This window comes from Cynoglossus semilaevis, chromosome 4, assembly GCF_000523025.1.
Source record: "Cynoglossus semilaevis isolate Cse_v1.0 chromosome 4, Cse_v1.0, whole genome shotgun sequence".
Classification (NCBI taxonomy): Eukaryota; Metazoa; Chordata; class Actinopteri; order Pleuronectiformes; family Cynoglossidae; genus Cynoglossus; species Cynoglossus semilaevis.
In genome coordinates, this window is record NC_024310.1 from 15,489,137 (window position 1) to 15,510,559 (window position 21,423).

At 41.5% G+C, this 21,423-nt stretch overlaps 4 protein-coding genes across 9 annotated transcripts in view; all 4 read left to right on the top strand.

The window, feature by feature from the left end:
• The window catches only part of capns1b (calpain, small subunit 1 b), a 13,202-nt gene extending 7,094 nt beyond the window's left edge, over window positions 1-6,108 (top strand). The window contains exons 1-12 of one of the 3 annotated variants that reach the window (XM_008309548.3): window positions 409-513; window positions 1,313-1,386; window positions 2,111-2,168; window positions 2,270-2,306; window positions 2,816-2,908; window positions 3,773-3,830; window positions 3,945-4,009; window positions 4,629-4,697; window positions 4,815-4,893; window positions 5,147-5,263; window positions 5,599-5,657; window positions 5,817-6,108. In XM_008309548.3, coding sequence (XP_008307770.1) covers window positions 2,122-2,168; window positions 2,270-2,306; window positions 2,816-2,908; window positions 3,773-3,830; window positions 3,945-4,009; window positions 4,629-4,697; window positions 4,815-4,893; window positions 5,147-5,263; window positions 5,599-5,657; window positions 5,817-5,843 — 651 coding nt within the window. In that variant the 5' untranslated portion in view covers window positions 409-513; window positions 1,313-1,386; window positions 2,111-2,121 and the 3' untranslated portion in view covers window positions 5,844-6,108. Of the gene's footprint in view, window positions 1-408; window positions 514-1,125; window positions 1,387-2,110; window positions 2,169-2,269; window positions 2,307-2,815; window positions 2,909-3,772; window positions 3,831-3,944; window positions 4,010-4,628; window positions 4,698-4,814; window positions 4,894-5,146; window positions 5,264-5,598; window positions 5,658-5,816 lie in introns of those variants that run through there. The other 2 variants (XM_008309547.3, XM_025055172.1) reach the window with 2 other exon arrangements.
• Window positions 6,109-6,506: 398 nt separating this feature from the next.
• On the top strand, window positions 6,507-11,542 carry LOC103378363 (synaptosomal-associated protein 25). Its single transcript, XM_025055247.1, has 8 exons — window positions 6,507-6,642; window positions 7,576-7,745; window positions 8,575-8,632; window positions 8,904-8,945; window positions 9,179-9,296; window positions 10,451-10,597; window positions 11,120-11,264; window positions 11,407-11,542. The coding sequence occupies exons 2-8, from the start codon at window positions 7,674-7,676 to the stop codon at window positions 11,470-11,472; spliced, it is 648 nt and encodes a 215-aa protein (XP_024911015.1). The 5' UTR covers window positions 6,507-6,642; window positions 7,576-7,673; the 3' UTR covers window positions 11,473-11,542.
• Window positions 11,543-13,033: 1,491 nt separating this feature from the next.
• LOC103378361 (uncharacterized) lies at window positions 13,034-19,415 on the top strand. Of its 4 annotated transcripts, none has more exons than XM_025055057.1 (7): window positions 13,034-13,126; window positions 14,444-14,670; window positions 15,275-15,369; window positions 15,931-16,087; window positions 16,923-17,069; window positions 17,191-17,244; window positions 17,414-19,415. In XM_025055057.1, the coding sequence occupies exons 2-7, from the start codon at window positions 14,532-14,534 to the stop codon at window positions 18,124-18,126; spliced, it is 1,305 nt and encodes a 434-aa protein (XP_024910825.1). In that variant the 5' UTR covers window positions 13,034-13,126; window positions 14,444-14,531; the 3' UTR covers window positions 18,127-19,415. The 4 variants fall into 4 exon arrangements, with proteins under 4 accessions (XP_024910825.1, XP_024910826.1, XP_008307775.1 ...); XM_025055058.1 differs by having other exon boundaries at window positions 17,534-19,415; XM_008309553.3 differs by lacking the exon at window positions 13,034-13,126 and adding an exon at window positions 15,042-15,169 and having other exon boundaries at window positions 14,531-14,670.
• A 605-nt stretch (window positions 19,416-20,020) lies between these two features.
• The window catches only part of LOC103378364 (CD166 antigen homolog A-like), a 26,313-nt gene continuing 24,910 nt past the window's right edge, over window positions 20,021-21,423 (top strand). The window contains 1 exon segment of the mRNA XM_008309556.3: window positions 20,021-20,224. The gene's annotated coding sequence lies outside the window, so the exon portion shown is untranslated.

Sequence of the window (21,423 nt, forward strand, 5' to 3'; positions counted from 1 at the left end):
AGACAGAGGAGACAGTGGTGGTCTGAGTGGACATTAAAGACAAAGTAGCTTGCAAACAGAGAATTCTTCTTTCTGGTTCAAACATTTCTGTTGTTCTATCTATAGTTTTAATTGCTTATAGCATTTTGTGTACTTTGTAGACTTTATCAGCGGAAGCAAACCATGTTGCCTTCAGTATTAAGTGTCGGAGAACCGCAGTCTTCTTTACAACGCCCACAATAGGGCTAAAGCGCCACCTGCTGTAAAACGAATGAAATGATTAGTTCAAGATTCGTTCACGAATCGTTCATTTTACTGCTCGAGAGCCAAAAAGATTCGAATCAATAAAAAGAGTCGGTCTTCCCATCACTACAGCCTACAACCAGTCGCTAACTTCCTGGTTCCGGCTGACGTCAGCACGTGGGGAGCGATGCATTCAGAGAGCGTACCGACACAGAGTAGAAACGTCCGTTAAGTAACAACGACTACAAATGTTTAATTCTGTTAGTTTTCAGGAGGCGTAAATGGCACGTTGTAAGTAGAAGTGACTTGAGGGCGTATTTAATAGGTGTTAACTGATTAATTTTACTTCTTACCTACGTATTTTAACCTTTTATGTGCTTTTTATTCCGAAAACGTAAGTCACTTCGCATTGTGCCGTAGAGACAAGAAGTAGCTTGGTAAAGATGGTCTTTTATACATAAGTGCAATTTGCATGTATGTCTGAAGTCACAGGTGCACAACAACAACAACAACAACAACAATAATAATTCCTTCCTGAGGACATCGGACACCTCAAATCTTCATTGTTTTAGTTAAAATCTTTACTTACATATTTTTGCAATATTTTCATTTACTTTACTATACAGCTCCCAAGAAATGCTTAATTCTTCCTGTTCTGGTTCATCTGTTCTATCGGGGTTTTTTCTTCAAATAAATGATGATATAAATATTCCAATGTACTTGAATGCATCATAAGTTGTTTGTTGTGTCTGAAGTGTGTCTATGTGTATATCTTCCTGTGTAGTTTTCCTCTTAATTATCATCTTGAGTATAGTTTGTCCTCCAGGGAAATCATCCAGTTCTTCGTGGACATTTTTTTTTTAGTTTAGTTTTAGGATGAGACGTGTAAGAGTCAAGATTTGAAGTAGGGTTAGGATTGGAAATAGAAAGGGTACAATGTGTGTGTGTCGGGCGTGGTTGGTGATGCATTCAGAAAGAACTTGGATCTTTCTGCTCAGCTGGTTTGAACTCTAGCAGAGGGAGTGTCCTTTCTGAATACCTCGCTCTCTCGCCCTCTCTCTCTCTCTCTCTCTCTCGCTCACACAGTCAGTGTGTCACTGCCTCTCTCGCCCTTCTGACAGCTCAGTCTCTTCGGTGTTTCTCCTTGTGCAGCTCTCGGCCTCTGTGAGTAAAACAAACCTCTTTCTTGTGTTTTTGTTTGTGTTTACTGTACATTAGTTTAAATGCTGGCCGTTCGTGTTGTGTGTTAATTGTGTGTTTTATGTGCGTGTTGTACACTGAAACCTAACACTGTGCAGTCCTCACTCTCCAGCGGTGGAAAAGTACTCAGAGTAATTGTAGTTGAGTGAAAATATTTCCTGTCTTCCTTTAAAAACATAAAAGACCGTAGCTGTGTTCAGGGACAACCTTTTAAATAGTAAAATATCCTTGTGCAGTTTTTTTTCCGTGTTGTGTATTTGTAACAGAGCCCAAGTTCCTTTTAAACTACTACAATATATAATACTAATATTCAGACAGTATTTATCTGCCTTAACTAGTTAAGAATGTTACCATTACTACTTAGGTACTATCAACAGAACAAACGCAATGATAAGGTTATTTTTTATGTCTTATCTCTTCCTTTTTCTGACCAATTACAAAAACTTACAGAACAGACAGAATAGTAAAAAAATAAAATAAAAACTTTAAACTTAACTGTGCTGCCCATGTACTGGAGTCTGACGACACACCTGGTTTGTCTACAGAGCCACACACTCCTTTGTGGAGTTAACTGTCAGTGAATAAACTTGATTTATATTTAAATAAAGTAAAGTACCTGAAAATATAACTAAAATAGAACATCATCTTCTACCTGTCCTTTGTCTTTGCTCTTTCTCCTCTGCCTCAGAACACTTCATCATGTATTTAGCCAGGAATTTAATTGGAGGCCTCATCAACATTGTGAGGTGAGTTGTTCTAAAGACCTTCTGTAAACTGTAAATGCTAAGCTAAGCTTCCAACACCCGAGGCTTATACAGTATATTCATATTCTCTTTTCTACCAACAGCAACATCGACCCTGCTGACTTCATTCCTTCTCCACCAGTAAGTACCAGGGTCAGGAACTGTTCTGTTCCTGCAGCGCCACCTTCTTTTCTTCATTCCTTCTGAAGAAAGTCTAATATACCTAAAACACTGATTTTCTAAATAATGTGAAAATTATGTTTAATCACGAACAGCAGAGAGAAAAAGTCAACACACCTTTATATATATATGCACATATATATATATACATACATATTTGTATACATTTATATACATGAATAAATATATATGTTAAAGCCGAATTTTATTATCTATATTTGATTCTTAATTATCTATCTGATGTGAGTCCAAAAACATACCTGTCAGGCCTATCGATGACACGAGGACACTTGTTTACATGCAGTGGTTCTGTATTTGTTGTCATTTGTTCTTCTGTGTGTGAAAAGTGCAACACTGAATAAATGATGAACACAGTAGTTTGAAATAAACACTGTAAACAAGTCCAGAGCTGAGCCGTAGGAATGTGTGTGTGTGTAACACAGACTCTCTTTGTGTGTGTGTGTGTACAGCCGCCACCTCGCAGACCCCTGAACTTTGCGGAGTCTCACGAAAACGATGAGGAGAAGGAGTTCAGGAAAGCCTTCCAGAGACTGGCTGGAGATGTGAGTCTGAACGTCTACATGTTGAGAACCGTCATGGTTCACACACTCTACCTGTTTCACCCACTGAGAGTCACTGTACACCAGTAGAACCGTCCAATGGTAGCCTGGCAACAACAAACATCACCTCAGTGGTTTTAATCAGGACCAGGTTCAGGTACCAGGTTGTTTTTAGATCTTCTGAATAAGATCCAGCTTTGAGTTACATGAAGTGACCAAACCAAGTCTTTCTTTTTTTGGGATTATCTAATCCTGGTTTCAAACAAACCTCACTTATATAGATGTAGACATGGGACACCTTGTCCCTCTGAGGACGTTGAAGATTTAGTTTACAGTAAACGTCAGATGAGAGTTAGATTTAAGTTTATTCAAGTGTGTGTGTGTGCACGCATGTACTGTATGTAATGTGTGTGAATGGGTATCAGATATTGTGTGTTGTGTTGTGTGTTGATCTTTTTTAGAGATAAACACAGTGTGTGTCTGTGGACGTCAGGGTGTGTGACACGGCAGGACTCCTTTTTCTACATTCCTACAATTGTAGACCTGGGCGTCATTCCTGCCTGAAGGGTGTTGTATGTGTGAGTCTGTGCTTAAGTTGTATGTGTGCCTGTGTGTGGCTTTTTTGTGAGTCATCCGATGGGCGAGACCAGAAATCACTCAGCTCTCATTCTGTGTGTGTGTGTGTGTGTGTGTGTGTGTGTGTGTGTGTGTGTGTTTTAACCAACCACAGGAATAACAGTGGTGAACAGAAAACTGTCTCTGCCCCCATAAACTGGAAAACATATCAACTTTGACTCCCCCTTCTCTCTTCCTCCCTCTCTCTTCCTTTCTGTGTGCGCGTGTGCGTGTGCGCGTGCCTTCTAACAGGACATGGAAGTGAGTCCAACAGAGCTGATGCAGATCCTCAAAAACATCATGGCCAAATGTGAGTCAAGTTTTCTGTTTTTAGCCTGAACCCCTGAGTCACATGATGTACTGGGGGACAAACAACTGCTGTGACTCTTGACGTTCAGACATCTGTCTCGTTGACCCGTTTCAGGTCCTGAACTAAGGACTGACGGCTTCAGCATCGAGTGCTGCAGGAGTATGGTGGCTGTGATGGATGTATCCTCTCACTGAGTTTAACTGACTACAGTGAATCAGCAGCAACCACTGTTTCATGAAGATAGTGGACTAAGAAACAGTTACGTTTATATTCATGACATGATCACCCAGCGATCTAGGCCTACTGCAGCAGAACTAAGGTAACAGCTGACGACTCAGGTTCAGCTGAGGCAGACTTAAAGATAGGATTTATCAAACAGGAAGGTTTTAAGTCTGACTTTGATTGAAGAGGAGTTGGGGGGGGGGGTATCAGCTGACACCTGGTTCAAAACCTGAAGAGGATTAGCCAAGACTATATGACATACAAATGCATACATAAAAAATCAAAAATAAAGAAAATATATTATGGTATTTTTATGAAATGACAATTTATATCCATGAAAAGACACAATAGAGTTGTAATCACTACGATATTTTAAATATTGTGACAAATTAATTAAGAAACACTTGACAGGCTGTGGCTGCATAAGCTCCGCCCCTTTAGGGTGAAAGTCTGGATTTTTGAACAGAAAGAGAACGGGGCCTTTTCATATGATCTCCTGTATTATAAAAAAATGAAACAACAGGCTATGATAGTATTTGTGATGTTCTCATATTGTCCTTGACTCCGCCCTCTCAGAGTGACAGCACAGGTAAACTTGGCTTCCATGAGTTCAAGTACCTGTGGAACAACATAAAGAGATGGCAGGTTGGTACTGGTCTTCTTTTCCTGCTACACGTGAACACCACATGGTTTACACCCGTGTTGGTCCGTGTCCCTGTGAATGATCAGTCTCCTCTGTTTATTTCTCTGTTTCTACGGCAGAAAGTATACATAAACCATGACAGAGATCGTTCCGGTGTGATCAGCCGTTCAGAGCTGCCTGGAGCCTTTAAAGAAGCAGGTGTGTGTCTGTGCTCACTGTGTAGTCAGGGCCACTCCTGGCCTTGGCTGGACAGAAGCTGGTTCTGAAGTTCAGAATGAAGATGTGATTGGTTAGCTCTGCTGGTCAGGATTAAACATGAACTGGTTATAGTTGGTTTTAAGAAGAAGGTTTGCATTAGAAGTCAGTGCTGGGTTCCAAAAACAGTAGCTGTGAAAAGAACAATGTAATTATGACCAAGTGTGTGTGTATGTGTGTGTGTGTGTGTGTGCAGGTTTCCCTCTAAATGACCAGCTGTATAAACTGGTCATCCGTCGCTATAGCGATGAGCATGGAGACATGGACTTTGACAACTTCATCGGCTGCTTGGTGCGACTAGACGCCATGTGTCGTAAGTTCCACAATCGTGACCTCCTCCCCACACCCTCTGGTTATAAACATGGTGGACCCTGTGAAGGAAACACACTAATTGGCACTAATTAGAGGCTTTTCAAATAAGGAATTCCAATTCATCTTTTTTACCTTATTATTTGACCCATGAATCAAAGTTTCTTTTAATTTACTGTCACTGTGTCACTAACAAAGCTCTGACTCACTGTGTTATTATCTATTATTTCTTGCTGAATTAAATCATAGTCGCTGCTGTCTCCTCACCATCTGCAGTCTTTTCTTTATTTAAACTAAATAAAAGTGTGTGTGTGTGTGTGTGTGTGTGTACTCACACAGGAGCCTTCAAGACTCTGGACAAGGACAACAGTGGGTCCATTGAGCTTGACATCAAGGAGGTAAAAGTTCAGTTTCTTTTTAGTTTCTCTCTCTCTGTACCCCTTGCCCTCTCTCTCTCTCTCTCTCTCTCAGACTGTAGTCCATGTACACTTCCTGTGTAGATGTATATACATGTGTACATGTATATGTGACGGTCTGTTTCCATGTGTTTGTCCCAGTGGCTCCAGCTGACCATGTATTCCTGAAACAACACACATGAAGGTTGAAAACTTCCTCACTCCTCATCTCATACCTGACTACACTCCATTTATCCTTAAGTGCTAATGCTAACGCCATTAAAACCAGAACACTGTTCAGTGCAGTGGGAAAGGACACCGGGACCAACATTGTTCTGATCATGTCATTGTACTGCCCCGTACTGCCAGGCGGAGGCGCTGTGGTTCCTTTTTTAATTCCAGATGAAAATACTCTGAATGTTTAACGGAATAAAAAGATTCCGCAATTAAAAAACATGTGCTGTTTTCCTTCACTGTGAACATGAAAGCATTGAGGGTTTTTTTCTTTGTTTAAACAAACAACATTCATATACACAAGTATTTGAGAATCTGCCGTATCGACCCTCATTATTATTATTGTTGTTGTTATTATATATATTACTGTTATATTATTCAGAAATACTTGGATCATATTGAAAGTTTTTGGCGTCACAGGAAGTAGAAAATATCAAATGAATGAATGTGGAATTTTGAATTTTTTTAAATAAATCCTCAACGAAAATAACATATTACACAGAAAATATAATATAATATAATATAATATAATATAATATAATATAATATAATATAATATAATATAATATAATATAATAATATGTGTAAGTCGGGGAAGGGTCGGCGATAGGCAGCAGGGGGCGGTGTAGAGTAAAAGGCGGATGGTACTGGAGGTAACGGCTCTGACGTCTTGTTCGCTGCAGACTGTGGATGGAGTCACAACTGAAAATAAAGTCTCAGGAGATGAAACTGATTTAATTTTATTTCAAGAAAGGTATGAAATATTTCCTTCTCTCTTCTTTTGGTAGTTTTTACGTGTGTTTGGTAAAAGTCGTTAAAACCTACATGTTTGCTGCGTTTGTAAACGTTTAAAAGTGAATCTATTCATCGGACGGTAACTAATAACTCAAAGGTGTGAGTGTGTGTGGAGGTGGCGTTAGTTTAAGTTGAATCAGAAGTCATTAATGAGTGAACATGTCTCTTATCATCAGAGACCGTTTGACTTTTTTAAGGTTATTATTTCCTCTGACTAAACGTCTCATATTTGCACTCATCAGTCCGCACAGGTGTGCGTGTGTGTCGCAAGGAAAGGTGGCGTCACTCGGCGTCGCTGTTTATCAAAATGGATGGGTTTTTCTGTGTGGTCCAGTTCTGGGTACAGTACAGGGACCCTGTCTGGACTGTTTGGTCTTGGAACATGACCTGGTGTGTTGAGATGTTCTGTACAGAATAGTGTTCACAGGACAAAGCCTCAGCCGGGTCTCCACAGAGTGTGTCATGTCTCAGGAGGCTGACTGTTAGTCACACCCTCAGAGCCAACCGTCACCCAGAGGCCATGAACCACTGTGGTCTGAACCCACCTGTCTGATCACTGCTGTCCTGTATTTTTCTACTTGAATCTGTTTGTCCTACAGAGGCAGAGATAAGTGAGATGAGCTCAGGACGTTTCTGAGAAATCAAATTAAGAGGCTTTGAAAAATAATAATGTTCAAGTGAACGCAGCAGTGGAACAGTATCTGGTCATGGACAGTAATGAGGTGTGTGTATTTGTAGGTTAGGATTGATTTAATTCAATTATGTATTGTCTTATGTCAGAGTGTTTTTCTCATTATTCTATGGTGTTTTCGAGATAGACTTTTTAAGTTGTAATTTAGGAGAATGTCAAAATGTTAAAGTTGTAAACCTTTCTCTCTCTCTGTCTATTCAGGTCTCAAAACCACCTGATGCTGAGGACTAATCTGGCCAACTAAGGCTAAAACACACACAAACAAACAAACACACACACACAGAGAGAGAGAGAGAACCATGGCATCAGACCCACCCATCCTGACAGAACAGGAGGAACTGGAGAGGAGAGCCAATCAGGTCACAGATGAGGTGAATTCTTCAACCAATCTTTAAATAACATTTAAGAAGTTGTTTCTTTTGATGGAACAATAAGAAGCTGGTGGTGTGAACAGAGCAGCACTGCAGAATTTTCTCACTCACTCTCGTTTTTCTTACCCCTGCCACCAAACAACCAGGCAAATAGTTTAAAAAAACAATATAAAATAATTCAGGTAAATATGTTCATGTTCACCTCTTTATTCAGTTTTTATTTAACCTATAGTGACCAGACAGTAAACAAACAAAAACAATGTTGGTGCAATCTACCTGCTGGAACAGGACTGACCAGTGAGGGAGCTTTGAATTATCATGTGACATGGTCAGTTCACTCAGCGTGTTATAGTCAAATCTGATAAAACTGCATCAGTGCTGCTGAGGACAGAGCTCCCTCAGAGGGGACTGGCCCTTTAAGGACACCAGGGCTACATGGTTACCATAGAGACAAGTCCCAACGGTCGCCCGTGCAGTGTTCAAGAAACAGCCTGCTGATGTGGGCTGGTACCAAATGGGTTAACAAGCACACAAACACTACTGTACTGTACTAAACCCCACCCTGACCCTGACCCTGACCCTGACCCTGACCCTGAAGCTAAGTCTTGATCCAAATATGTCTTCAAAGGTAGTGAAAAACTGGTAAATGTCTTCACAAAGTTGTTAATGAGGACCTCCTCTGTCCTCACATCCCACTGCATACAGAAATATAAATACACCTAGTCTAGACCAGGGCTCTCAACCCCTGGCTCCTGAGCCACATGCTGCTCTTCAGCCTCTTTGCTTTGTCTCCTGTATCTCCTGGATAATATATATATGTGTCTTTCAGTCTCTGGAAAGCACAAGACGGATGATGCAACTGGTGGAGGAGGTAAACACAAACACACGCTAAAACAGAAACAGAGAGGATAATAATGTTGACCATGAGCTCTCTGGTGCTCTCTGGTGGTCTCTGGTGGTCTAAAGTCACCTCTTCATGTGATGGTGAATTAGACAGATGGTTGTTGATGGTGTGTTGTTGATTGTCGACTCAGTGTACACACAACCAGTAAATCCAAGATGTGTGGATCAGAATTGGTCAAACCACACTACTTCAGTTATTCTGTGTTTGTTTATTTGTGTGTGTGTGTGTGTGTGTGTGTCTCCTCCACCTGAAAGATGCTGGGATCAGAGCTCTAGTGATGCTGGATGAACAAGGAGGTAAGGACTGAAGCCCATCTTCATTCTTCTTTCTTTCCTTCTGTATCTCCTGTTTTCCTCTGAGACCTTTACAAACGGCTGTATGAATCATCACCACCTTTACCTCCACCCTCCACCCTTCACCTTCACCACCTCCACCCTTCACCTTCACCTTCATCACCACCTCTACCTCCACCCTTCACCTTCACCTTCACCACCTCCACCTCCACCCCATCACACTCCTGTTCTAACAGAGCAGCTGGAGCGTATTGAAGAAGGCATGGACACCATCAACAGGGACATGCGGGAGGCAGAGAAGAACTTGACAGACATGGCCCAGTGCTGTGGTTTGTGTGTCTGGCCAATCAGGAAGTAGGTCCAAATGCTGGGACCCCCCACCTTTAGCTCACCTATGTACCTCTCACTGCTGCCCAACTCAATTAGGTTACAATCAAATAAAGGGGTAGTTCAGATTTTTATGGTTGTATTATTTTGGACTATAGAACTGTCCATGGTTTAACCCCCCACCCCCACCCTCCCACCCCCCACACACACCCAAATCCTCATGATCTGAATGCATTAATGAATGATTAAATAGATAAGTCCGTGTGACCACAAATGGTATTACACCTGCACAAAAAATATTTAAAAAATCCCATTATTCAAAGAACAGGTCTTTGATTTGATCAATAAAACAGGTAACCAATCAGAGCATCAAAGCAGTTCACTGAGAAAACCAACAACGTTCTGTCAAAACCTCCTGTAGGAAAATCTGGAACTATCCCTTTGAAATAAACTGAAAAATAAAAGTTGTTAAAAAATCCCTGGTTCCAGTGTTTACACAGACCGGAGCTGGACATCAGAGCTGGGTTGGTCAGAGCTCAGCTCTGCTCCAGGTTTCTGCTACTGCTGTCTTCTCAGCTGCAGGTCTGCAGAGCACTTTAGTGCCCTCACCTGGTCAGGGGAGGATTTTGTGCAGTCCATGGTCCGCATTTTTCTGGTTTATTTGAGTTCAGCTTTGGGCTTTTTGTATGCTGATTTAATTTTCCTTTTTTGTGCTTTTTGTTGCCTTCTCTTTTCTGCTATTTTTGTCCTTCTTTGTTTCCCATCACCTGGGACTTCTCCACATGTCCACCTTCCACTTTTCACCTCCTCCCATAGAGCAGTTGGAGCGTGTAGAGGAGGGCTTGGATCAGATCAACTCTGACATGAGAGAGGCTGAAAAAAACCTGACTGACCTGGGCAAGTGCTGTGGCCTCTGCTCCTGCTCTAAGTAGGTAGAGCTGGAGGAGTGTGTGAGTGTATGTGTGTGATGTTTTTTAAAGAGGAGGAGCCCCCAGGTGGTTCATACTGTTATTCAGTCAAGCTAAATGGTTCTCAACTATGGGATTCATACCATTACTTGGGCACCCTCTTGCACAGCAGCAGCTACATTTTCTCCTCTGCTTGCTCACCTTCATCCTCATAAACTAAAACCACCCTTGGTTCCTGAACGCCTCACATTTATCCAGTCTTTTTCCTTGTAGACTCAAGGCCTTCGAGGAGAGCGGAGCTTACAAAGCTGTGTGGGGCGGAGCCTCTGCTCAGGACGGTATTGTGTCCAATCAGCCGCCATCGTCACGGGTGGTTGATGCACGGGAACAAATGGTCATGAGTGGAGGATACATACGAAGGTAGAGCAAGACAATTATTCATGGATGGAATTAAAGGGGTAGTTCAGGTTTCTGAGAGCATCATAGAGAAGTGGTTGTTGGTGGTGATGGTGGTGTTGTCTTTAACTGGATCAAGTTCAGCCTCAGGTCTTTAAGCGATGACTCAGTATAATCTATGGATTAGGTCCATTAAAACTCAGAGATTTGTTTTACTCCCGGTCTCGTCACCATCTTTAACTTCACTGTTTTTTTCTTGCTCAGTAGCTTCTATATCATTTAAAGCAGGTTCCTGCTGGTTGGCTCCAGCATCAGTAAGTGAATATTTCATAAACTGATTTAAACTCACCTCAGGACGGTGCAGTACAGTAGACACTTACACAGTTGGGCTGCAGGCAGCTGCATGGTGAACATGTGTTTGTTCTTCTTTTATAAAGACATGTAATAGGAGCCGTTGTTCTATGTGTGGACAGCTGGACAAACATAAGACACGGTCATAAAGACAGGGTTTTAGATGACACTGTCCTGTGTCTGGACCTGTGACAGGGTGACTAACGACGCCCGTGAAGATGAGATGGAGGAGAACCTGGCCCATGTGGGCAGCATTGTAGGAAACCTGAAGAGTATGGCTCTGGATATGGGCAACGAGATTCTCCTGCAGAATGATCAGATCGATCGCATTCAGGGAAAGGTACTGTTTAATACACCAGAACTCTACAGTATGTAAATGAGTGATTCTCCCTGGAGTAAGTTGTCACAGTCACAGCTGCATTACAAGAATGTACTTGTACTGTATATTACTACATGTGACCAACATTTCTTCTTCTCTGCAGGCCATCCTTAACGTGTCCCGCATAGACGCAGCAAATCAGAAAGCTAATAATCTCATGAAGCGATAGAAGTACATCCTCATCCTCATCCTCATCCTCACTATATATCATCCTGTCACAGCCTCATCCTATTTGCACCTTCATTTGTTTTAAATGTCCACACACTGAAATGTTTTTCTCTGTCATCATGACTGAGCCCAGTCTGTTGTTGTCAGCAGTGTTTGTCAGTCCCAGACCCAGTTTCCATCACTAAGAACTTTTACAGGTGAGCCCAAGTTACAGTACCATGAGTAGACTTACTAGATCACACTGGTCAAGGCTGCCTAATAATGTGGGTTAGAGTTCATGCTGAATTGGGCAATCGCTGGACTCGACAGATGGCCCTCAGCTTCCATCATAACTCGTAGCTGATGATGCAAAACAAGATTTTACAGTCAGATAATACCACAGTATTATCTGAAGTAAAACATGATTCTCAACTGTACAAAGATTAAATGTACCAATGTAGGTGATGTTTACCTGCAGACTGAGTATTTCTCTGTAAGTTCTGACTGTAGGTCACATTACATCAACACGTGATCAACATCAAGTTATATTTTAAATAATCACTTATTCACTGTGTAATTCAACCTAATGCAGGTACGACACTAATTCCCGCAGTTAGTATAATAGTAAACAAAGTATTCTGGTCAGAGTCTGAGAGACTGAGTCACTGCTGCTGCTGCTGCAACATCGGAAAAAACAGAATCACGGAAATATCAGATCTAGAAACCATTTCACTCTGTAAAAGGGTAAAATAATTTAGAGACAATGCCAGGTCACTATGAGCTGTATTTATTGCATTAATCTAAAAATGTCCTACATACATACATACATATATATATATATACAGTTCATAAACATATACACACATGGTATATATGGCGCAAGAGCACTTATGTGAGAACAAGAACTCTGGGGACCCCAGGCGGAAAAGCGTGGGAACTGGACTTTCGCATCTGCCTTATTTGGATTTTAGCATAAAACAAGGGTGTGTTTTCAGGTCTTATCGTAACGGGCATCAGTCACCAGGTTTTAAGTACTTTTAAATCCCACGTGATCTTTCTATATTCCATTATATTAATTTCAATTGAATGTGATTGGAACTAGTAACTAGTAACATGACAAGTTCTAGCTTTATTAGCTGCTGTCGACCGAGTTGTAATAGTTTGTTTACATATAAATGTTGATTTGAATCATGGCCGGATCAGTCAATAAAAGCTGCTGATGACCTTTCCTGACCTCTGAGGCCGCTGTCATTTACGTTTTCTTGCACAAACGTGATTTGAATGTGTACAATTAATTGCGCACGTCAAAACTTACGAATATGACGTCACCGGTGGAAGTCTGTAAGTGGTGTTTGAAGCACAAATATTGTATTGACCCCGAGAGAGAAATTGTTGAATAGCGTGATTGTGGTGAGTTTGGGGTGTGTTTGTCTGTTCATACAACACATCTGTATGGATATTGATCAGAATCAGTCACTTCTGGAGTGAAATTTAATTGAACATTTCAGTGTCCGTGTGAGGACAGCTGGGGGCGCGCACGGCAACAAGATGTTGCGCATTCTTGCGACGCAAAAACAAATCTCGCGGTGTTTGCACACTTGCGATTTTCTCGTCACTCCGAAATTTCGGGAGAAACGCGGCTGAAGGAGGTTGGAGAGAACTGCAGCAATTCTCTGGTATTTATTTTTTAAACACTGATTTTACACCCTAATCTCCACACGTCGCGAATACATTGCCAACATAAAATCGCCCACGTGTTTGACTATTGTTTTAAAAGTCGCGTAAAAAACCTACGAAGCTTAAAAAGTGCGTAGCTTCACAGAGGCAGTTGGCAGACATTTCCTTCGCCTTTCTGTCAGCAGCACTGCCGTCGCGGTGCCAGACAATGTAAAGTAAGTTGACGTAGGCTACTATCAAAAGCGCGTAATTTTTGTCTCCATGTTATAGTCGCGTGTCCGTGTCAAGAGCTTATTCCGGTGTTTACGGTTATTAACGCAGCATTAACCGCTCGTCCGTGCAGCCCTAACTGAGATGGCGGAGTCGGTACAGAGGCTAGAGCTCAACAAAGGCTCATGCAGGTCCCTGCTGATTGGCCAAGGGGAATCACGTGAAAAGGAGACGCAGCGTAGAGAATCATATGATATCAACTTTGCGTTTGAAACGTCTTTTAAACGTCGTTGACACAAAAACAAATGGTCTACATGTAAGGTGACGTCATTAAAAAATAAAGACAAGATCTAGATCGGGGTTGGAAAACATATTGTCCACGGGCCAAAACCATGCCATACTTTTATTTTTGCAGAAAATCAAAGGGGCAAATCAAGGGCTTATAATTATTTATTGATAATTATGTTATGATTGTACAGTGGAAACCCTGGATACCAGTTTAAAATCCCCCATCTAAACATCAAAACATAGATATAAACAAATGTATTGATAATATAAAATAATAATTAAAAACATTTTATTTTATTGTTGTAAAAATGGGTTAAATAACCCAGTGATGGACAGTGAGTGAGCGTGAGTGTTGGGCCACTAGTCATAGGACTAAACACTAAAGGTTTGTTACAAACTGACAAAATTTTGTGACCACAGCTGCTTTGGCATCAGAGTTTCCAGCTTCCTCATGCCGTACAACTGAATGGATGCCAGTCCTTGGTTGAGCACTCGTAACTAGATATTTCCATGGAAAACTTGTATTTCGGGGAGCTTGTATCTAGGGGTTCCACTGTACGACTTCGGCCCCCTTAACATCTGTGTGGCCCCTGAACCAACATTAGTTTGACAGCTGCACACCATTGACAATTTCTACTGTTGAACAGCTGCATATTTAATAAGAATAGTGTACAGATTAGAAATGATCATGAATCCACTTTGTTGTGGACCTGATTTATTAAGTGTCCAAATGCTTTTTTATATCTTTTTTATGGCTTTTATAATGGCTTTAACTTTGATTCCTTCGCATTCTAACATTTTCCGGTTATTTCTGTCAGGTTTTCTCTCATCTTGATGATTCTTCATAGTCACACTGAGTCAAGTGTGGGTCACATCAGACGACAGTGTTGACCAAGTGGAGAGGAAATGTCCTCGTGGCGAGACGATGATGAGGAGTTTAGGATTGGACCAGTAAAAGGAGGGTTGCGGTCCAAACCAAGGTTCTCCATCACTGAGGTCAAGCTGCTGCTGGATGCAGTGAAGAAGAACAGATCCATCCTTTTGAGTGAGTCCATTGGTCAACTCATTCTACACAGTTCTTAACTGACTCCAAACTAACTGATAAACAGCAGCCGTGTTAAATGTGTGGTCACATTTAATCCCCAAACTGTGTCTGAGTCGCCCTGTGGTGGCTGGTTATAAAGGTCATAAACATCATATACATAAAAATAAAATAATAAATAAAATGACCTATGAAGTAGGGATAGGCATAAAGGTCATAAACATCATATATTTAGACATAAAATGACCTATGAAGTAGGGATAGGGCCGATCGGATCCAGTATCGGTATCAGCAGCCAATCCCAATGTAATTAATTGATCGAAAGATTCCGATCCACGAACCATGTCTGAGCTCCAGCCTTGTCTGATTCACAGACCCGCCCGCAGGAATCAGACAGTTGGAAATTCTGTCAAAGTCTGTCCTGGCTGATCTGGTCAACGAAGAGAGATCCTGAACCAGATCTCTGCATGAGAAGTCTGTGACCCATTCGAAGATGTTTAATGTCAGAAACAGCCTTGAAATCCAGTTATTCAAGGACTAGTCCATGTGTTTGTATCTCAACATACGCCCTAAACCACTCACTTCACTCGTTGTTTTTCTCCCACAGACAAGTTCAACAGGGGCGTGTCAGTTGAAGCCAAGAAACAAACATGGGCTGAAATCACAGATCAGATCAACGCACTAGGCGAGAATCACAGAGAGGTGTGTGTGTTTGTCTAATCCACTCACATGGTCAGAGCATTTACTCCTCTTAATCTAACTGTTCCATCTTCTCCATTAACCATAAAACAAAGCCAACATGACCAGTTTACACATGCTTTACAATGGCATCTAACATGCCTGTCAGACAGTGAATCAACTGCTATACTACCCCCGTGCAGAAGGTGCCAGTATAACAAAGATATCATTTTTTTCAGACATGGTAAACTAATTGATTATTTATGATTTAGCTACTTTGGAATTTTGAATATTTGAAAATCATTGCCCATTCCGAGTTCTGTATTTAGATAACAGTTGTGGTGTTTTATAATTCAGGCCCAGTTTTGTCTCTATGACATTGTGCTCCATCTGTTTGTTCACTGTTTCCAGGCCAATTATAATATCTTACAACATGTAGTCTGATGAGCTGTCAGTCTGTCACTGTGTGGAACTAAACTAACACTGTCAGTGTTACTTGGTGTCTTAGTTTAAAAACAGTTCCAGTTGTAGCAGATTAAGAAACGTGGTTTGTGTGACATGATGATATGACATGTTTTTTCCCAGGTGCGCCAAATCATGAAGAAATGGGCCGATCTCAAATGTGACGGAAAAAGACGCATCGCAGCCTTGCGGGGGCCCAATGGTTCCACGTTCAGGAAGAAGAACCTGGGTGTTGTGGAGAAGATGGTACACAAAATATTGACGATGAGTCCGAAAGGAGGTGAACACAGGAGCGCAGAGATACTGAACTGGAATTTAGAGTTAGTTAGGATATAGTTGTATTTCCATTCATCATTGGATTCAACACAGTCTTGGGCTGCTGAATACATTTACTCTAACTCTTTTCTTTAGTGTTTAAATCAAATAGAGAGAATCAAAAAAGTATTCTCATCAACATTAAATGTTCTTCAACATCTTTAAACATTTGCAGCGTTCAATTCCAGAATTAAAGAGAAAAACAACGTGTGACAAGTACAGTAGGTGGGAGTCGGTAATACAACTCATTCTACACCACTAGAGGGAGTCCGAGTGCCTTCAACGTACCATAGTCACGCCTTCAACTTCCATGTACTACTGTATATGAGATGGTTATCAAGTGATCCAGAAGGGGGCGGTGTAATGCCAACCTCCTCTGCTGGTAAATAATTCAAAAGTATCTTTCGAAATTTAGTAAAAAAGTTCTGCTGCATGAACAATGGTCCAGTAACATTTGGTCCACAAACACTTAAGACAAATAACTTGCTTTTAAGGTGACTTGCTGACATCAAGAGTGTGTCCTGCATTTAAGTGATACCTGAAGTACTCTGGAAATAAACGTACTACTCAGTAGTTACAAATATCTGTGGTTCTATTAACACCAGCACCTGTACATGTGTCTCAGCCCTGAAACACATGGTGACACACGTCACAGACTAGAACTTCACACCGCTGCGCCCTCACAGAATTCATCAACGTGATACTAGCCTGTTTCCATGACCTGCTGTAGATTCAACAGGTTTCCCTTCTTCCTGTTCCCCAGGTTTACTCTAAACTCCCTGTGGTTTGTTGCTCATTAGGTGACGACAGTGACCTTGAGGTCGGAGTTGAGGATGAATCCACAGCTTCGTACTCCTACCTCAGCGTGATGGACAACTCGCACCCCTTTCCTGAAGGAGTCTCGGGCGACATCTCTCCTCTGTCCTCACCTGAGAAAGACACTAGTGGTGAGCAGATCTGTGTGCTGTCACGTCGTCAGTCGTTGTCGTCTGACGTCGTCAGTGAAGTTCTGACTCTTACCAGACGCTTGGCCAGAGTAAAGATGTTTCTTCTTGTGATATTTTACAGGAGAACAGTTCCGTTCTTCCCCAGAGTTTGAAGTGGACATGGGAGAAGATGGAGGTAGGTCCATAGTTTTTGTAAGACAGGTGAATTAAAGGTATAGTTCAGAGTTTGTGAGCTGTGGTTTGTGAGGGACATGTTTGGACACACTGGGTGTTTTCTGTAGCTTTTCTGTAGCTCAGTGTCAAAGCTGTGAAACTCAATAGTCATATCTGCCTGTTATTGACAGAAGGCACCATGGACTTTGATGAAAATGACGACTCCTTGTTCTCCTCCCTCCCTACTTCTCTTCCCACACCTTCCTCTTTGGACCCTTTGCCTGATAACGCCCTGATGAGGATGAAACCAGTTCACACCTACTCCAGAAACGGCAACCAGAACATCAACCACATCCAGAGACAAAACAACACTGGACCTACACCTGAGGCCTCTTCCACTGCGGATGTTGCTGCCTCCACCTCAAATTCAGATGCCACCAAGGGGGCTCAGTCTGTTACCGGCTCAAGACTGACTGATCCAGCTACCTCTGACCTCGCTTCCTCCTCCTTCTCCCTCCCTCTTTCTAAACAACCAACTCTCTCCTCGACCCCCTCCACTCTGCCTTCTAGTCAGGCTGCCACTTCAGTCGCGGACCCATGTGACCCACTTCCGGCTGGTGCGTCCTCCCGCCGAGTTCAGGACCACGTATCCCAGATGGCATTTCAGAGTGTGCAGCAGCAGCGGGCCAGTCGGATGCTGCTGTCGTCTGTGTCTCAGTCTCTGGAGGTGTTGGCTCAGTCGGTTCAGCTGCTGGTGGAGAGCCAGCAGGAGTTTGTGCAGGAGTCACTGCTGTTGCAGAGGGAGACGGTGGACATCCTGAGGGACTTCTCCAACACGGCGCTCAGCATGCTGAGAGACAAACAAAGTAACAGCCAGATGGCCGGACACCCTGCACACTGCTGAGGAGTTCATGTACGTAGCTAACACTGTTCCTGCTTTGGTACTGTTCACCTCTGTTTAAGAGGTTGTTTTGTGTTTGTCACATACACTGAGCTCTTGTGGGGACAGGTTCATTCACAGGATGACGTTTATGTTGACAGGTCCATGGACATTCTCGTGGTAACATTAAAAAACATGCATGTGTCTGGACATTCCCAGGTCCACGGATAGATCCTGTGTTCAGGTTCAGACTGATGCAGGTCATTGTTCCAATAGAAAAGAACAGTTCCACAGTTGGAAGTCCATAGTTGAAGGGACCCAGCAGACATCACAGGTTTAAAACAGACACAGTTGGTTATTGTGTAACCTCCAGTCTTCATTGGTCATAAAAAACCCAGCTTAAACCAGCCTTTTAGTCTGGACTTCAGGTCTTTATTAACATCAGGACACACTGTCCCCATGGTGGAGAGTGTCCTCAGGTTTAGGCAACCCTAGAGTAGGAAGTATGTTTTCTGGTTTCAGAAGTAACTCAGAAATATTCACACTTGGTCTTCTTGGCCATGTTCCCATTTTTCTGATCAGCATCCGTAATCTGGGTCTTCCCTGGTGGTATTTTAAGATCAGTTGAAAAATAAAGTTTGCATATAGAGAGAAAATAGATGGAGTCTTTTATTCTGCACAGTCACAAACTCTCTCTTTACTGATCTGTCTTTTCTACCAGAATCATCCATTATGTTAATGATACCTTAATGTATGTAAATCTGTAGTGTTATTAAAAAGCTGCTGTCTTAAACAGTGATGATTGGACCTGTAGTCTCTGGGACCTCTCCAGAGGGAGGTAACTGTTGGATCTTTGAGGGATGGAGAGTTAATAGACTGCTAATAAGAAACTAAGCAGGGAAGATTTTTGGAAATCTGTGTTAACAGTCTGGAAATTGTGTTATTCTAAGGTTTAAATTGTTTTTTGGATCTGTCACTGTCAGGTCTATGGAGGAACAAGTCGTACGTTTGAACTTTGGTGTTTATTCTAGTGATTGTTATGGCAACGTCAGTGGCAGAGTAGAAACTCTAACCTCCCCTCAACTGTGTTTTATCCACAGAGAAAAAAAGATTTTTTTTTTTAAACTTCATATAGTTTTACACTGAAGTAAAACTTGGTCCTTAAAAATTGTCATTATTTTTTTTATGTTTTTGTGTAAGAGCAGACAATGAATTGTTTTAGGTGAACATCTGCAGCAGCACTGGAAAAACTGAAGCCTGTTTGATGTTTCTCAAACCAAAACCCAATAAAATATTATAAAATAAAGTGAAAGTATTCTGTGTTTTATTTTTTATCCACACTTAAGTCACGTGTTCCTATCTGCTGGCTTACTTTGCTTGATACCCCAGCCCTGATCTCGGAGAACCTTCTTGGAGTTCTTTAAAGAAGTCTTGCAGTAGTCCATTAGTTCAGGTCACCAGCATTTACGGTAGGTTTTATGAGACAACATGAAGGTGGCATTGATAAACATGGAGGGAGAAAGGGATTGTGGGAGCCACCCTGTGTTTATTTTGTCAACCAATTCAGTAACAGTATCACACATGCCTTTTCCATTACATCCCTGATGTAGGGATCTGTAACCTTCAACAGTATCAGATTAAGGTAAATAGAAATTCCCTAAATCAAAGGCAATTAAACAATAAAATAGTAATAGTAAAGAAACAATAAAAGTTTCCAGTTCTTAACACCTTTAAACAGTGGCTTACGACGTGCATTTGCTGCGGTTACATGGACCATAACCTTTGAACAATAACATGAATGCCATTTACGTGTGAAATTTAGAAATAAAGAAGGAAAATGCAATCGAACGAGGCAAACAATACCACGCCGAACCAAAGGAGGCAGGCGTGAGTCCAGCTGGTGTTTGTTCCACACCAGTGAGAGCGATATCCGGAAGTCATGTGCACTGCGGCGGGATATATATTTTTTTAAAAATAAAAAAATAATTCAATAATAAAAATTATAATTGTATTTACCTTTGTTTATGGCTTCACTTAAACAACAGGAAGAAAAATCGAAGGAAACTTTACAAGAATATGGCGGAAATCAAAACGGGAGCGTGGACTTAATATTCAAATAAAGGTAAAACCATGAACTGTTTTTTAGTTTTATAAAAATAGAATATGGTTAAGAAAAACACTTAAATAAAGTGTTACCTCCCTAAATGAAGGGAGGTAGAAACGTAACCAGTAGTCACTGCATATCTGTCGTCCTTTGAGACTAGACCGTCCATTTGACACTGTCTTTCTCAACAGATAGACATAATGTTTTTCACATGTTGATGATTGATAACTTTAGGTGAACTTGATGAATTTCTCACAGACTTTGTTCAGCAAGTTGTGAATGTGCCCACTGGTAGAGAACACAGTCTCTAATAATTGACGTTATGCCATAATCACATTGATTCTTTATCTAGATCTGAAAATAATTTGCAAACATGGAACAAAAGAAACGGGTTGTAGGTACAGTACATGTTCCATTTTTAAATCACTGTTGATCTAACGAGAATTTCTATCCCTGTCTGTCAATAATCCTAATGTGTCTCATTCATAAATAATCACTTCCTGTCTGAAAAATAGCTGTAATGCATCCTTTACACACAGCACTTAAATCATAAAATATGTTTGCTGATATGATTCACTGTGAAGTCTATGATAATTGTGTGGTTAGAAACCCAGGAAGCCGTAAAGTCTCTCAATTTACTTACCATCCTGTCATGTGCTGGGAAAGCCTGGACTACGGACTGTGATAGAAACGTGTTTGGTAAACTCATTGTCAATGCTGGAGTTTGCATGTTCTCTCCGTGTGTGCATGGGTTGTGTCCTGGTACAGTTACGTTTTTTCCCACAGCCCAAAACATGCTGGATAGAAGAGTAGGTTGATCAGACACTATAAATTGGCCATAGGTATGAAGGTGAGTGTGAATATTTGTTTGTCTCATTATGTGACCCTGCAATGGATTGGCGAATGGTCCAGGATGTACCCCACCCTCACCAGTAGATAGCTGCAATTGGCTTCAGTGCCTCCCCACAGCCCTAAAAAGGAATAAGTGGCAGTTAATGGCTAATAAAGTTTATATGGCTGATGGTACTAGAGGAAATAGGTTTTCTTGCATTTTGGGAATTCTATTGACTTTTCTAAAGTATGTTTTTTTAAGGAAAACATAAACAGGGGAAAGTTCAGGGATCGGACCTCTGCATGACCTCACGCACATTTCCCTCTCATTTTTCATTCATCCACACTCCAATACAATACAAAAGAAGAGCCAGGACCAAAGTGAG

Excerpts from the sequence above, each read along its gene's own strand:
- LOC103378363 (XM_025055247.1), top strand. The coding sequence starts at position 7,674 with ATGGCATCAGACCCACCCATCCTGACAGAACAGGAGGAACTGGAGAGG. Across the intron at positions 7,746-8,574 it reads CCAATCAGGTCACAGATGAG|TCTCTGGAAAGCACAAGACG; the intron begins GTGAATTCTTCA and ends TGTGTCTTTCAG. Across the intron at positions 11,265-11,406 it reads TCGATCGCATTCAGGGAAAG|GCCATCCTTAACGTGTCCCG; the intron begins GTACTGTTTAAT and ends TCTTCTCTGCAG.
- LOC103378361 (XM_025055057.1), top strand. The coding sequence starts at position 14,532 with ATGTCCTCGTGGCGAGACGATGATGAGGAGTTTAGGATTGGACCAGTA. Across the intron at positions 15,370-15,930 it reads TAGGCGAGAATCACAGAGAG|GTGCGCCAAATCATGAAGAA; the intron begins GTGTGTGTGTTT and ends GTTTTTTCCCAG. Across the intron at positions 17,245-17,413 it reads GGACATGGGAGAAGATGGAG|AAGGCACCATGGACTTTGAT; the intron begins GTAGGTCCATAG and ends TGTTATTGACAG.